The sequence below is a fragment of the Callorhinus ursinus genome, unplaced genomic scaffold (genome assembly GCF_003265705.2).
Source record: "Callorhinus ursinus isolate GAN/ISIS: 27379988/994484 unplaced genomic scaffold, GSC_fseal_2.0 scaffold1, whole genome shotgun sequence".
Classification (NCBI taxonomy): Eukaryota; Metazoa; Chordata; class Mammalia; order Carnivora; family Otariidae; genus Callorhinus; species Callorhinus ursinus.
The window spans coordinates 52,464,369-52,479,595 of NW_027397063.1; the positions used below are offsets into that span (position 1 = coordinate 52,464,369).

General features: G+C 39.1%; 1 protein-coding gene across 1 annotated transcript in view; it reads right to left on the reverse strand.

The window, feature by feature from the left end:
• Nucleotides 1-15,227, reverse strand: part of LOC112826425 (limbic system-associated membrane protein-like) — a 65,429-nt gene that overhangs the window by 21,720 nt on the left and 28,482 nt on the right. Inside the window, exon 7 of the mRNA XM_073897837.1 lies at nt 10,641-10,676. Coding sequence (XP_073753938.1) covers nt 10,641-10,676 — 36 coding nt within the window. The remainder of the gene's footprint in view (nt 1-10,640; nt 10,677-15,227) is intronic.

A 15,227-nucleotide genomic window follows, 5' to 3' on the forward strand; every position in this document is an offset into this window, starting at 1 on the left:
TGGGATCAAGCCCCACATCGGGCTCCCTGCTCAGCTTCTCCCTCTGCCCCTCCCCCTACTTGTGCGCGCTTTCTCTCTCTCAAATAAATAAAGTCTTCTAAGAAAATATTTGAGACTCACTGTTTATTCTCATGAATTTATGGACCAATCCCCTGGAAACCAAGTGTTCTACAGTAAAAAGCATCAGGAAAAAAATGTTTTAAATGCTCATTTCATTAAAAAGAGACAAACTTATAAAAGGGGAGCTCTCACTGGAAATCCTGGAAGGGACACAAGGGAAACCTCTGGTAGGAAGAGTCAGGTTTGACTGGGATCTGGAAGAGCTGCAAGTGTGTCTGTCGCTGTGGAGAGAGCCCTAATCCGGGGCAGGAGGGCTACTCCGGGGCCTGCCTGGGCTGTGAGCTTGGGCAAGTCACAGACACATGCCCAGCCTCAGAAAGGGCAGAAAACAGAATGGCTTAGGTATTTTAACTTAACTCTTTTAAGCTCAGACCTTCAGATGAAACATTTGTTTATGTCATATTAATGATGTTATCTCTGAGGAGAGAGATTGTATCTGATCTTTATTTTCTTCTTTATAGTTTCACGTATTTTCAAGTTCTTCCATAATGAGAATGCATAACATTCATTATCAGAATAGAAAAGTATTTATAAAAACAAATCAATGCATTTTTAAAAACCCTAGGGAAAAGAAAATAATATTTGGCTTTGGGTTGACATCGTTACAAGGAGATTGAAATTTTTTTTTTTCTCACTCTTTTAGTTGGCTGGTATCATAGAGCAAAACCAAACAGAAGCAAAGATAGTAAGGCTGAGTTTCTATAGGGAACATAGTCTTAACCACATGAAATGACAATGCAATAAAAAATGTATTATAGGGGTTTATGAGGTCCTTCTGACTGTAGGCTTGATATAATTGCACTTTATGAGTGTGTGTGATGTAACTTTAGCCTCTATGGGCTCTGCTCAATGGTGAGATGGGTTGTTACAGAAAGTGGGGATTTGCTGAGCACTCCCACCATAACGAGAGGGCTTCATTAAGTCTCTTACAGCAAGGCAACTTCCTCAAATCCTATGGGCTTCTTATTTAGCCTGAGAAATTTAATTTTTAATAATCAATGAATTAAAATGTTAGAGAATGCCCAAGGGTCTAAGTTTAATAAAGGGGTTTCCCTGGGCCATTCTACCTAAAAATACATATAAGATTAGACAAACTCCAGAAGTAAATTTATTTGAATCAGCTGTCAGTCAGTAAGGTATTAGGGCCAGGCGTGCAGTTTCTGTCTTACGGAAGAAACAAAGTGCTTCTGCCCTTGTATCTAGAATGTGCCCTTTGCACCTGTGGGTACTGTCCTGGCCTTTTGCCCTTGTGGAATTAAAGACAAGTCTTCTCATTTAATAAAGAACTACGTCCCAGCCCCAAATCTACATAGCTGTTGGTGCAAAGCAGATTATATTTTCCATGTTTAAAAGCATACATTTTATGTATATTTTAAAGCCTTTTGTGCCTTCATTTATTTAACTTGCTAAAAAGGATTAAAAGCACAGGTGTGGGTAAGTCTCTAGAGATTTTCATCCTTTCTGGTTTTCTTCCTCTCTTTTCATTTCCCAGCCCTAAATTGTGAATTGCAGATCTGTTTTAGAATACATTTTAGTTTTAAATTCTAAGGTATTCAAGACTGTCTTTAATCCATGTAATGTGTGTTTTCATTTTGTATGTTTCAAAAAAAAAATTCAAGTACCATAAAACAAGGTAACTGGCCTGCAGAATTTGGATGCAGAGATAACAAATGAATTTGTGAGATTTCCTAGGGCTTCTAAGGCTCTTGAAAATTAGAAGATAATGGATTAAAAATGGTGGTATGCTCTGAGTTACCCTATGTCTATGGCACTAACCACCACAGTCCAGAACTTGGTAAAGGCGGTTCTGCTTTGGACCTTTCCCAAGTGACTTTATTACTCAGAATGCCAGGAAGCCTCAGTGATTCATACTCCTGCTGTGTCATTGACTCAAAATATAACATCACCACCAGGTTCTGGAGCAGCTCCTTGAAAATACTGATGGCTCCTTACAACTTGACCATTCCTACAACTAAAATTAAAATTTACCAGCCAACCTCCCTGTTGAGAGGCTGAACGTTTTCTCTAGATGTTCTGCCAGATAATAGGCACTCAGCATTTTTTCCAGAAAACTTATCCAGCATAGTGCTACCTACCACATGGTATGCAGGATCACTACATGTCTGCACAATGAAGCCAACAGATGCTTTCTTGTCCTAAGAGGGTAACAGAGGTGGGAATGCAGATTCTCTTACCTTTAACCCCACTGGTTTATTGCATGTCTTTTCTTTTTAAAAAACAAGGCAGATGCAAAATAGGAGAAATAAGAAACTATTTGGGAAAAGTTATATTTTTTCAAATTTTGAAAATTAATTAGGCTTAATATTGTTCAACTCTCTCTGAATTCTACACTTTGGTATGTGCTGGAATGTTTGCTCCTCTCTTTTCTCCTTTCCGCCTTCTAAACTTCCCTTTCACCTGGAAGCCTTCCCTGATCAGCCCAGGCTAGCAAAGGTGTCTGTATCCTGTGCTCCCCAAATACTACACAGGTACCCTAAACTTAGCAAACTTTTTTATGACTGCTTAACACATCATCCACTGCCCCATCTTGTCTGTAAGCTCTATTGGTGCCGAGGCTGTGTCTGCCTTGCTCTCCACAGGCATTCCCAAGACGACGCTCAGAGTCTGGCACAGAGAAGGTACGAGGATAGTTATTTTTTTTGAGTGAATGAATGGTGTGGTTAACATATTGTGCATTGTCAGGTAAGCTGGGCCAGAAATTACCTGCACTGCCCATCAAGAAGGAAGTCTCTTTCTTGTGTTCCTAATGGTTAGAAATCTCAAGAAAAAGAAAACGTGGACTCTAAGAGAAACTCTACAAAGCAAAAGCAGGTGGAGAGTACATGTAAATACAGAACAAGAAGTCACACTCTTAATTGAACCGATTTAGCACAGGAGGGTTGATTCTCTAAGGGAAAACCAACCGCCAACGAATGAGATTGCTCTTTTTCAGCATTGCAACAATGAGCAGCTTTCAGTGATGAACTTACCTGTGTTCTGGAACTCCAGGGAGGAAAATAGAACAAATCTCCCCGTTTACTTTCTAACTTACAATTCAACACACAAGATACCGTTTGATTTTTTCCTTCCATCCCTCCTTCCTTCCTTTTTCTTTTTTCCTCTTTCTCTTTCTTTCTTTCTTTCTTTCTTCCTCCCTCCCTCCCTTCCTCTCTTTCTCTTTCTTTACACAGTTGTTTCTGTTCTCCAAACATTCCCTGCTTCCAAGTCATAAAAACTCTACGTGTATAATCGAGAAAACATTTTAGAATGGCCAAGCAGCTTTCCAACATAGAACATGGCTGGGAATGCTTGGTGCTTTGTAGGCTAAGGAGGATGGGACAGTGCAGAGAATGGACAGTCAGCCAAGACACAGCTATTTCGTTTTTTTGTTCCTAACCCACACGATGCTACAGTTGCCCGCAAACAATGTCTCTTAGGCAGTTTAAAAAGTCATACTGAAACTGCAAGGTTTGCAAGGTGAGTGGTTAATTTAGAACCATTGTTACAAGTATGGGACAGTTAAGGTAGAATGGACTGACAGTTATAATTTATAGTAAAGATACTCTGTTAGTAGTAACGTCTAGGGGTTAAAACATACATATGTGTTACAGAGATGTGGGAAGCGTTTTCTTCTACAGTCAGCATAGTAATAAGCAAAACAGTGTAGTAAACTATGGCGATGCTTGGCTCCCCAGGGTCCAATTAGGAAGCATGATAAATGACTTGTGAAGTCTCTCCCCCCACTGATTTGTGGTGGGTATAAGCTGACAATTCTCAGTGGCTTCCTACTGAGTGGTCTGCCTACTCCCATCATACATCTGGGTACATATGAACACCTTAAAATGGAATTCCAAACTCATTATGTCATGCTGTGTTCTTACTTGGCAGGTGTGTTTCTTCGCAGCAGTATACAAGGGGAGATGTAAGGTGGGACCACTTAAGCTGATTTTTCCCCCCTGACGGAGGTGCTCGTTTAATTTAATACCTACAAATGACTTGTGATGATGAAAGACCACTGTGAGGATAGAGCGACTGTATAAGGGAAGTTGTTACTAAGGTTAATTTGTATCTTGCCTCTTCAGAAGTAGATGTGTCCTCCAGATAGATGGGATAATGGCTTTGCTTGCATGGCTCCTAACCAGTGTTTGGAAGTGAATGCTATTACTATCAAAACTTTTTCTTTGGTTTTATTTGAAGGATGTCAAAGAAAAAGTATACATGTAATGTGAGGTGAATATAGTATAAAATATAGAGAAAAAGAAAATCAAGAAGTACAGAGAGCAGGAATACAAATTTCAGGTAAAAAAGAAAGAGAGCCAAGGGGCAGACTAAAATTCAAGTTTATACTTTGGGGGGCTCTTCTAGGACATTAGTCAGGAGGTGACACTGTCAATGTTTGAATTCCTGGAAGAGTATGTATTCTTTCTTTTTGACTCTAAGTAGTGCCACTTTGTTCAAGGCCTCTTGCTCCATACAATGTCTCTGAACATAGAACAAAGCCCCTAAAGAAAGGACCTCCTTCCTGGCTACACCCAGCAAGGCTCCTCACAACACCATGCTTCCCTCCTGCTAAATGGCACACGGATACAAACACCAGGGCCAGCTCTGCTGGGGGTGCACTGGAGAGACCTGAGAGACCTGCATCAGCATTTTCTGTCCATTCCAGATCCTGGTCTTCTTACCCTTTGGGGCATCATGCCAACATTTTCTGCTGCAAATCTCACTGAGCTCTTCTTAGGCAGCTTTATTCCTTTTAATTAAAAAGACAAGACTGTCAATTACTTAAACTTAATCCCCAAATGTAATTGTTACTTTGAAAGATTTTTTCCCATAAAGCTCATAGAAGAGAAATATTTCCATCAAATTAAAATTTAGTGGGAGCTAGGATTTTCAAAAAAATATTCATCTTCAAATCCCTGCTGGCTCTCGAAATCTACATAGCACAGCAGAGCCTAAGTACAGGAAGATCACCAGGAAAGTCTGACTGGTGTAGGCAGAAACAGACTAGGAAAATAGGAAAAGGCATTAGAGAAGAGTCTCTGTACGAAAAATTCTCCTACCTTTAAATTGACGCTGTAGGATTTTTAGCCATTTAGCTTGAAGCTAAATGTAAATTCTGAGAGAGGTAACACTTCCAAGCAGCTGTTGGACATTTAAATAACAGTGTGAATACATTTCAGGTTTATTCTTCCTGGCAAATTTGAGCAAGGAGAGGACCAGAATTGTTTAGGGAACACAGCAGAAAGAAGAACACAGAGCTGAGAAGAGTAAGGCACAGAAACGGATTCAACAGCGAGAAGTGGGTCGGAATCACTGTGTTGGCAGGTGAAGTATGGATTCTAGGTGAAGTACTGGCACAGCTATCTCACTTGGTTCCCAGTCTCTGAAGAAAATCAGGAGGAAGTCAGCCTGTTGCTCCCACTAAGGGAATCAGAGATGGTCATCAGGTACTAATGTCAGCTCTTAATGATCTTCATGTGTACTGGTCTGGGCCCATGATTTTGCTGTAAATTTGTGTTAACACTACTTTCCAAGTACTATCAGTAAAAAAGCAAGGCCCTCTTTTTCCCCACCAGCTAGTGGGAAAAGAGAAATGTATTTGAAAACTAAAACCTTCCCTGGGATGTACTTTACGCTTTTGACCAGAAAAAAGGGCGGGTTCTGTAAAGTGATGACGTTGGATCGGTCTGACAGGTGGTAACGTGCATGATAAGCACTCACTGAAAGTATGAGTGTGTGTGCGCGCGCGCACGCCACACAATAGAGAACAGTGCAATGTGAAGCTTCTCTAAGTGTAATATGAGGATATTGGTGAAAAATAATAAACAATGTTTTTTATTTGGCCTTGGGATACTTCCGTAGTTAAACCTGTTAGCAGTGGGCATTTCAGACATTCCTAGAATCCGTAATACATCAAACTATAATGAAGCCACACTGAACTTGTAGCTAGCTAATACGCAGGCAATCTGATACAAGTGTGTCTTTAAATATCAGTACTTTTAAAAATTATAAGAAGTATGTGTATCTGAGCATGATTATTTTATATTCAATGTGCTTTCTTTCTAGGAACTTGAAGCTCTCTTTTGTATATTGTTTAAAAAACACTCTGAGCTTGTAGGCATGAAAAATATAATTTCTTTCCCATTTCACAGTTGGAAAAACTGAATTAAAGAGAACAATGCTAGTAATTATCCATGATTAACAGAGGTGTGTATGTAAATCAGCCTGGGTAAGTGTGTGAAATTAGATGTGCTGATGCCAGATAGCTCTGCTCATGTTTTTTAAAGATGAATGCTTTCATATAAATCTCTGTGTGAGTCGGGCATACGTCTCTGTGTTGAGTATATCTGGAAATAGACTTTGTAAGAGTGTATGGATATTAAGGTAAAAGTATTGTGTATTACAAGCATTATAATACACAAAATAAATTAGATGAGTGTTTAAAATTCATTAGACAGATACATATCTAATGAACGCAAATGCATACATAATCATTATTTATAATGCACTATAGATTTATGGATGTGCCTGGATGCCGCGAGGTGTAGATTGGAATTTGGGTGTACTTTGATCATTAAAAAGTGTGGGAGAAGGTGCATGTTAGTTTCTTAAGATTGTGGGGATTAATTGAGTTAATACATGCAAAAACCCTCAGAACTCTATTGGTACATGAGACGCCCACTGTCTATGTTAGCTATTGTTATTATTATCGTTATTATTATAGGAGATGGCACTGCTGTTATAATAAGGAGCTGAAAAGAGGTATTTTCTCACTGATACCTGGGATAACATCCTACAGAAAATAAATGAAGCTGTAGGGATTGTCTAGTTATCTTTATAGCACGCATTGATTTTTAGGATTTTTCTCCCAGTTTCCTTCCATCCCAGTGGAGTCTGGTCTGGGAGTGCCAGGTGGGGGCAGGTATATGGCCTCCTCCTACTGGAGATGGAATCTGGCTGTTCTGAAGCCAGGCCCACCCATAACAACACCAGGCTGCCTTTGGAAGGAAACGTGCCAGGTGGACCTCAGATTTCTGCACGCCTGATTTGTTTGTGGGTTGGGTTTTAATTTTTTTAACTTTAATTTTGGGGGGTTTGTTTTGTTTTCTGAGAAAGCTTTAGACAGCTGTATTAGTCATGCAAACCCAGCCATGTGCAATGTGTTTTATCAATGGAAAAACAGGAACTGAATGGCAAGCAGCTGTGAACAAACCCAGTGCAAAGCCTGAGCCTGGAAGATAATCTCAGCATTTCCCAAACCCACTCGCCACTCGAGGTTAGTGAATAGAAAGGCTGTTCACTTGGGATAAGTAATCAGATGGGAGGCAAGCAAGTGAGACACATTCCAGGGTTATTAATTTTTTTTTTAAAGTTGCAGTGGTGGAAGAAAGATGGGCTGATTGCATCCAGAGAGTCCCACACTCAAGGGGATTCCTCACCTGAGGGTGATAAAAACAACACAGTGGTAATTTGTCTTTGTCCCGTCTCTCCTGTTACTTCATTTTAAATCTCCGCCATGGTTTTGTCACCTCATTTTGAACCTGCGGTTCTTCTAAATGTGAAGGCATCTCTAGCGGCTTTCCCTCATGAAAGGCTATGCACAAGTGAGATTATGGGGAGGAGACAAGAGCAGTAGCATCACTTCCCAGGATTCAGAGGCCTCAGGAAATGATTTGAGCCAAACAAAGTGAGAAAAGTTCCCTCAGTCACTTAGAGCTGACTCTTTCTTCATTTTACAATTCAGTGGATTTTCTGCAGCGATGTCGTCAGAGGTAGTTATGCAAATATATGCAATTCAGGACTCATTTCAGAATAAATAAACCTAAATTAAAATTAATGGGGAAAAAACACCTATCAGAAACAGATCAAGGATGGAACCCTATTTTATTTATCTATGTATATCTTTTAAATTAAGAAGCAGGGAAGCACACTGATTTTTTTTTTTTTTTGGTCTTGTTTTTGGCCGAATAGGAAAGGACATTTGAAAATTTCTGATTGGCCACAGACAATACAAATTATCCTTTGGTGTAATTCCAGTATTATTATTATCACTGCAGAAAATCAAGCAATATGATGAAGGAAACCCAGGAGAAATACATTTGATTTATTGAGCCTTGTTTTTGTTTAATCACAGCTTGAAGGGGTTTAGGACTGTGTTCTTGCTGCGACTCTGATGTTTATCCTCCGTCAGCTTGATGAGCCATGTAGAGTGGGGCTGGGGGTGGGGAGACCCTCCAATGAAAGATATTAACAATGAAACAGCTGAAATTAAACATGCATTTCTGTTACTGGGAAGGGAAAGTTCTCTTTTTATGGTGGGTGGATGGAAAAGGACCTTTGCATCAACCAAGTGCTAATAGACACCTTAAGCACTTCAGGGTTGAGACGTAGGATTCTACCTAGATGATGACAATATACAGTATTTAATTAAATGAAGGTGTTTTGTGCTATAAATATGACCAGAGTGAGGTAGGCATACTTTTCATAGATATTTTGGTACTCCAGTGGCACTATGAAAAGAATTAAGGATCCTATATGTTAATTTTTGTTCACGGAAAACTGCATTTCACACGGGTTGCCATCTTGATTGAACAGAAGAGAAAAAAAAGGATTTGATCTCTAAAAATTAAAGTCCTTGTAAGAAACAGGGAACTTAAGAGGGCATTATCTTTCTCTACCAGCCTCACACATCAGCTATCCCAAGTCTCCATGAACAGCTTTTCAATTTCTACCAGCAGAAGCCCAAAGTATTAGTAGTGAGATATACTATATTCTCTAGAACTATTGGATCTAGAGAAGCTATCTACAGTCTATCTACAACGTCAAATCAAACTAGGGTCATTCTCCAATCAACAATTCAGTTTGTGGGAAAATATCGAGTTCAACAAAATCCAACATGCTCCATTCCTGGTCCAGATTGTTTTTCAATATCCAACAGCTGTCCTTTGTGAATCGTGACTGACTTCATTTTGTTCCATGTTATATATACATCATAAAGCATGATCAGATAAATATTTGAGTTTGTGGCTGTAGAACTGCTCTTACAAAGGCATAGTGACAACGTTCAAACCTCATCCTGGATGGAGCATAACCTCTTTGGTGAAAATGTTATCCATTGGGACAAAAGTGTATGTATGTGTTTGTCACATCAAGAAATTTGCAAGATGGCAACATGATAAAATGGTGTCAATCTCTGCAGCAACACTAGAAGATAAATGTCTTAAAATAACTGTGGCATGTCAGGAATTCAAAATGGGATATTTTCCATGAACACTAAGTTTCATGTCAAGCCTAAAAAACAGGCACATTTTAGTCTTATTTTTAGTAGCTGGGATAAGAAACATTTCATTAATGTTTTAGGGAACAATTTTATTCAACAGAGTTCTTCTAAAAATAGTTTGGACCCTTCTTAAAGTTTAAGAATAACTTTTTTATTAAGCTGTCTAGTTGATCCTTGAAACCTTGCAATCCTCATTGCAAATATAATTAAAATAAGTTTGCATATATGTGAATACATACATATGTAAAACATAACATTATTGACACTCTGAATATCCTCACCCAATTCTGACCTAATTTTTAGTTTGGAGGAGTGTTAATGATACATGATCTGTCTTCAAACTTATAAAACAGCAGCTTTCTACCTTTAATTCTGAGCACACTTCTTTTATAGTGTATACAATAATCTTGTTTAATTAGATTTATTTTTTTCCACACTAGGCCCCGCATGGCCTACTCTCCATTTTTTCTCAGGTCTTTGAGTGTTATTTGCAAATCACTTTTCTGGAATTTAATTTCAATGGTAGATTGGTTTCATTTCAGATTTTTTGTATTGTTTTAATTTTATTTGCCAATTTGTCTTTAAATAGCCTTAAGCTAGAAGGCTGGGGCTGCAACTTGCATCTAAATGTGATGTAGGAGGCGAAATTTAATTTGAGTGTGTGGAAAGATTTATGAAAAGGAATACAGAATGATTACCTTATTTTTTCATTTGTGTTTTCTAAAAGAGTTATGCTTAAAAGGAAAAGCCCTCAAATTGGCCAAGATTTTAAGAAAAATGAATGTCCTTGTAATCTGGTTGAGTTCAAACTTTGACAGCACTAGATAAATTCATTTTTACAATACCAAGGACTTCAGATTCAGATTGTGTAAGCCTCCAAACATGAGGGTGGTTAGAGGATTCGTGTTTTTATGAGCTGCAGAACATAACGGGCTGTGTTCCAAACGTGTGAATTCACGGTTACCTGTCATACATATTAATTGAAGAGAAAATTGCTTTCTGAGCTTGGCATCATCTTGCCAACAACTGACCAACTTGAGTCAGATGACAGATCTGTTACAGGCCTATCAACTGTTGTGGAGACAATTGATTGACTTTCTTCTGAAGGTTTAAAGAAAAAAAAAGGATTTCTATTGTATGTGAATTTTGTGACTATGTATTCCCCGTTGTATGTTTTGCACACTATAGATGATGGAGAATGACCCAGCAACAGAACTACAGTCATAAAAATCATACTGACCTTGAATGGGAATAGGGATTGTGGGTGAAACACGCTCTAAAGGGGAAAAATAGTAAACATCATGGAGAGTTTATATAGATCTATATCTCTTTCTATATATGTGTATATCCAAATAGATATATATATCTTACTCATGTTTAGCTACTCAGATAATTATAAAACAGATGAATTTCCATGCTTATAGGAATATATCTCCCGTGAAGCATTTGTCTGTTCTTCTTACCAACACTAAAGTATCAGAGAACTATTAGTAAAATTTTAAATCTAAAGCCTTTAAAAAAATTTAGCTAGAGTAGGAAACAACATCTTATTGTGGCAACCCTACAAAGAGGATCCTATCCTACACTGAAAAAACTCACTACCAAAATTACAGATTTTTTTGGAGGGCCGGGTTGAGGGTATTTAAATTAGTAGTGATCACATTCAGTCATGCGACTTCCTCTTGGTTCTGGTCTCTTTAACTCATGACAGATGGACCCATGATAGCTAAAGACTCCTTTCCTCTCCCTGAGCCCTACAGCTCATATCAGCTTTAGCCAAGTATGTGGAAAATTTATTTTGGGAAATACTAATTCAACTTTTCCCTCAGGTTTTTACTTCCATATTACTAATACAAGTGCAAGAGTAAGCCCAGGAAATAAGTAAATTGGCATGCTTTAATTCTTTTTTGTCTTTTAATACCACCCTCTTGGGATAATACAATCTCACCTGAAATTTGATCAACCAATCAAATGTACTTGATGATACATCCTGTTGAGTAAGAAGAAGCATTCTTTTGAACACTTGAGTTTTAGCTTATGTGTCCCTTATGGTCCTAACCCCAAGCTACTGGTCATAAATTGAATGTGCAGGCAGGGCTCAGGCTTTAAGGTATCCTCTATTTATCTTATCAAAACCCCAGGTTTAACTCTAAATCCTCCTCTGAGGCTCTTTCAGAGAGGCAGAATGGTCTATTAGGGATAGGATACATTACTTACTGCCTGGAAACCCTATAGTGCAATATAATTAACCCGCACTTTAGATTTCTCCTAGCTGTTTGGTTAAATAAGTACTAACGATAAATTGAAATAAACAAAAATCAAGTTCATATTCAAATTTAATCTGCCTGCCATCTCGTACCATAAATTTAGGAAGAGTAGATTTGCCCGGAATTTGGGCACTCAGTACATCTGTGATGCCAAGAAAACCCAGTCTCCTTGCAGAGTGAACTTTTCTCTAGCTTGGCTGAAAGTTGTAGCTTAAATGCCAAAGTTTCCTAAGTGCATTAAGAGGGAACAGGTCAATAATAGCGCAGTGAACAATTGTGTCTTAGTTACACAACTGTCAAGTAGAAAAATGGTTTAAACCTCCGCTGGTTATTTGGTATTAAGTTTCCTCCTTTGACAATAAATAGCTAAACTACTTTCAGCATTTATGTAGCAGTTGGAGACTACTATCCCATATGATACTCTATCTACTGTATTTTATTTTTATTATTACTATTATTATTCAGACTGTTTAAATGACTCAGCTTAATATTTTCTCATCACACTGTTCACAGCTGGGTAAATGCACTCTGCCCTCATTTCCAAAAGACCATTTATATTGCTAAAATCTTTTCAGCCGCCCTCCTCTCATCGCCTTTTCAACCGCTTCCCACCCTGTTCTCATCATCTTAGCCCTATCATGCCCCACCAGTTACTCTCATTTTCCTAATTCCACCTTACTGACTTATTCCTTAGATGCTTCCCCATCCCAGCTTTTATCCTTATTTCTCCACCATTACTCTGTGGCATTTTATAATTTATGCCAGGGTTTGTGGGCTCTTGTAAGAGTGTCAAGTGAAGTGATAGCGCTTAAAATGAAAAAGAAATTCTTCAACGTTTGAAATTCAAAAGTAGGGGGTACAGGAACTTCGCTGCCATGCACTTTGTCTTTTGGCTGCTAACATTTGGGGAAGTCAGCGGAGCTTAGCAGCTGATTGGAAGGTTTTAGGAACAGAGCCCTAAGATTGACCCCAGAAATATATGCTGTGGCTCTAGCAAGATCCTTTGATCATTGGTTCCTAATTTGCTAAATGGGTGAGTGTGTGTGTTATTGGTTGATTCTGCTGGGACACCATGAGATAAATGGGGCATTAACACTTAACAAGAAAAACCTCTGAATTAAAAGCACTCAAATGACAAAGGCTAGAGTTGATGATAAGGTGTATATATGGAGGTAATTTATTAACTCAGATATGATTTTCTTTTATTTTTCAATGGGTATGCCCATGTTCTTTAAACTTTCTGGAAGTCAGCATATTTCACACCTTTTCTTGAAACTAAATCGAGTCCCAATGCCCATCTATTTCTTATTGTAGCCACAGAGAGCCCTTGTAAAAAGTTTGCAGCCAGTCTTTCAAACTACATGTGGATAGTGTTCCAATAGCTGCTGACACTGTTTTATTCTGTGGCAACCAGAAGTAACTGGTTAAGAGGCTTTGCCAAGTCTTAACTAGTATCGTCAAGTGGTATATATTTAAACCCTGAGCTGCCAAGGTAATAACTTAAAATGGTTTCTAAACAAGTGGGGGAGGCCCTCATTTTAAGGGCTCTCTCCAGTTGCTGGGTTGCTTAGGTAATACATGAAATTTAATCAAGTATAGGTTTACAAGTTAATGATCTTTTAAAATTAAAAAGGAAATTTGAAAACCTCCTAAACACTGAGGTGGTATGGCTGAGTGTAGACTTCTTTGCATTTTTATTTTTTTGTACTTAATAGCTTCAAAATGCCTTACCAACCCACACATTTCTCTAAAGTAGAAGGTAATTGATTAGTAGGAGTTTCCTTTAACATGTGGGAATATTCGCCTCCTGAGGTCAAGCACTGATCACTAGGCTGGAATATTAGTTAGGAATCTCCACGTGCCAAAGATAAATCAACCATCTAACTAATCCAGTGGACCCATGTTGGTGGGGGTTAATGGAAATGGAAATGGGGGGGGTGGCAGACACAGTGTCTCAGGTGGGAAGGGATATAGCAATATTTAGTCATGGACAGACCTCACTAAGTGAAAAAATGAGAAAGAAATTATATGTCTCTTCACTTCCAAACTACAAACGATACATTTCCTAACATTTCTCCACATATACAAACCTAGGTAACATTGATCTATAGCCTAGATTCTGGAAACAGATTACCCAAATTTAAATCCCAGCAGCTTTATTTGGTTGCTCTAGTTACTTAACCTCTTTATCTAATGGAGAAGTAGGAGTCCCTACTAGGGTTGTCTTGACAATGAAATGAGATCATGTATGTTAAGTGTTCAGTGCATGTGCAGAGTACCTTGTAAGAGTTCACTTGATCAGAAGTGACCACCTTAAAATCATCACCCTATTATTCTTCCTCCTATCCATTGTTTTAAAAGTAACTCAACATAAGCATGGAAACAAGATAGGTTTCCGTTGTGGGTGCATTATAGTCATCAGTGTGGGAACACAGAATCTGTGATGTTCCATATGCTGAGGATGGACCTTCTCTTGGCATCAACAGAAATCTTCCTCCATGTGGTGCATATCTCCACAGCTGACAAAGACTAAGGAGCTGAATCTTTGCCTGTACACGCTGTACCACTGGATTAATGCATTCAGAAAAATTGCACAATGTAATGCTTTCCCCAGGATGGAGAAAAATATATAAACTTGGATATAATATAGCCTGAGGTAGTACAGATTCTTGACAAACAATGCTGGAATGTGTGGAGAAGGAGACAAATGAGAAAGGAGTGCTTCCATTGGCCTAGGAAAAATTACTATCAATACATGGCATTCTTGCACTTTCATTCAATTACTTTGACCCCTTTGAAGATCAGTATTTGAATAGAGACAGGAGAAGTATATGTATGTATGTGGTGGAAGACAAGATGAATCAGTGACCACAAACTGGCACTGTGTAAAAAGTCAGCACATGTCACTGAGGTGGATGCTGAAAATGTGCTGACACCCCAGTGAAGATGGATAATCGTGAACTCTTCAGGGGCTCTGGCTCTCCAGTTCTCCTTGCTTCCTCTTTCTGGCTTGCAGCAGCTCACCAGCTGCCTCATCTGCTCTGGACCAGCTGGGTCAGCACAGCACCCCGCTGCCTGCACAGTGCTCTCTGTCAGGGCTGCTGTAGCCACCCCTCCCAAGCATCTCTCCCCTGCTGACCCTGTTCTGTGGAAAAGTACCGCTACCTGCAGTGTCTTCCTTCTTCCCATTCAACCCATCTACTTTGAGTCCAAGTAATGGGCAATCTGTTCACATAGGCACTTCCTTTTTTCCCCCTTCTCTTCCCTTTCTCTTTCCCCACCTTCTCCCTCCCTCTTTCTCTTTTGCCTGTGTGAAATAGGGTTTCACAGAGCTGTATTCCCAAGGATTCAGCTATCATGGCTGTAACAAGGGACCTCCTAACCCTAAATGGTCACCATGGGGTGGGCGTGGTGGAAGCGGCCTTCCTGTTAGGTAAGAAGCACAGCTTCCCCCTTAAAGTGTGCATACTTGGGTCTTGGGTCTAAGGTCTAAAGAGGGCAGTAGTTCCCCTAATTTTCATCATGCTTCCTCTAATTTTCATCATCCCCTCATAAGGTGG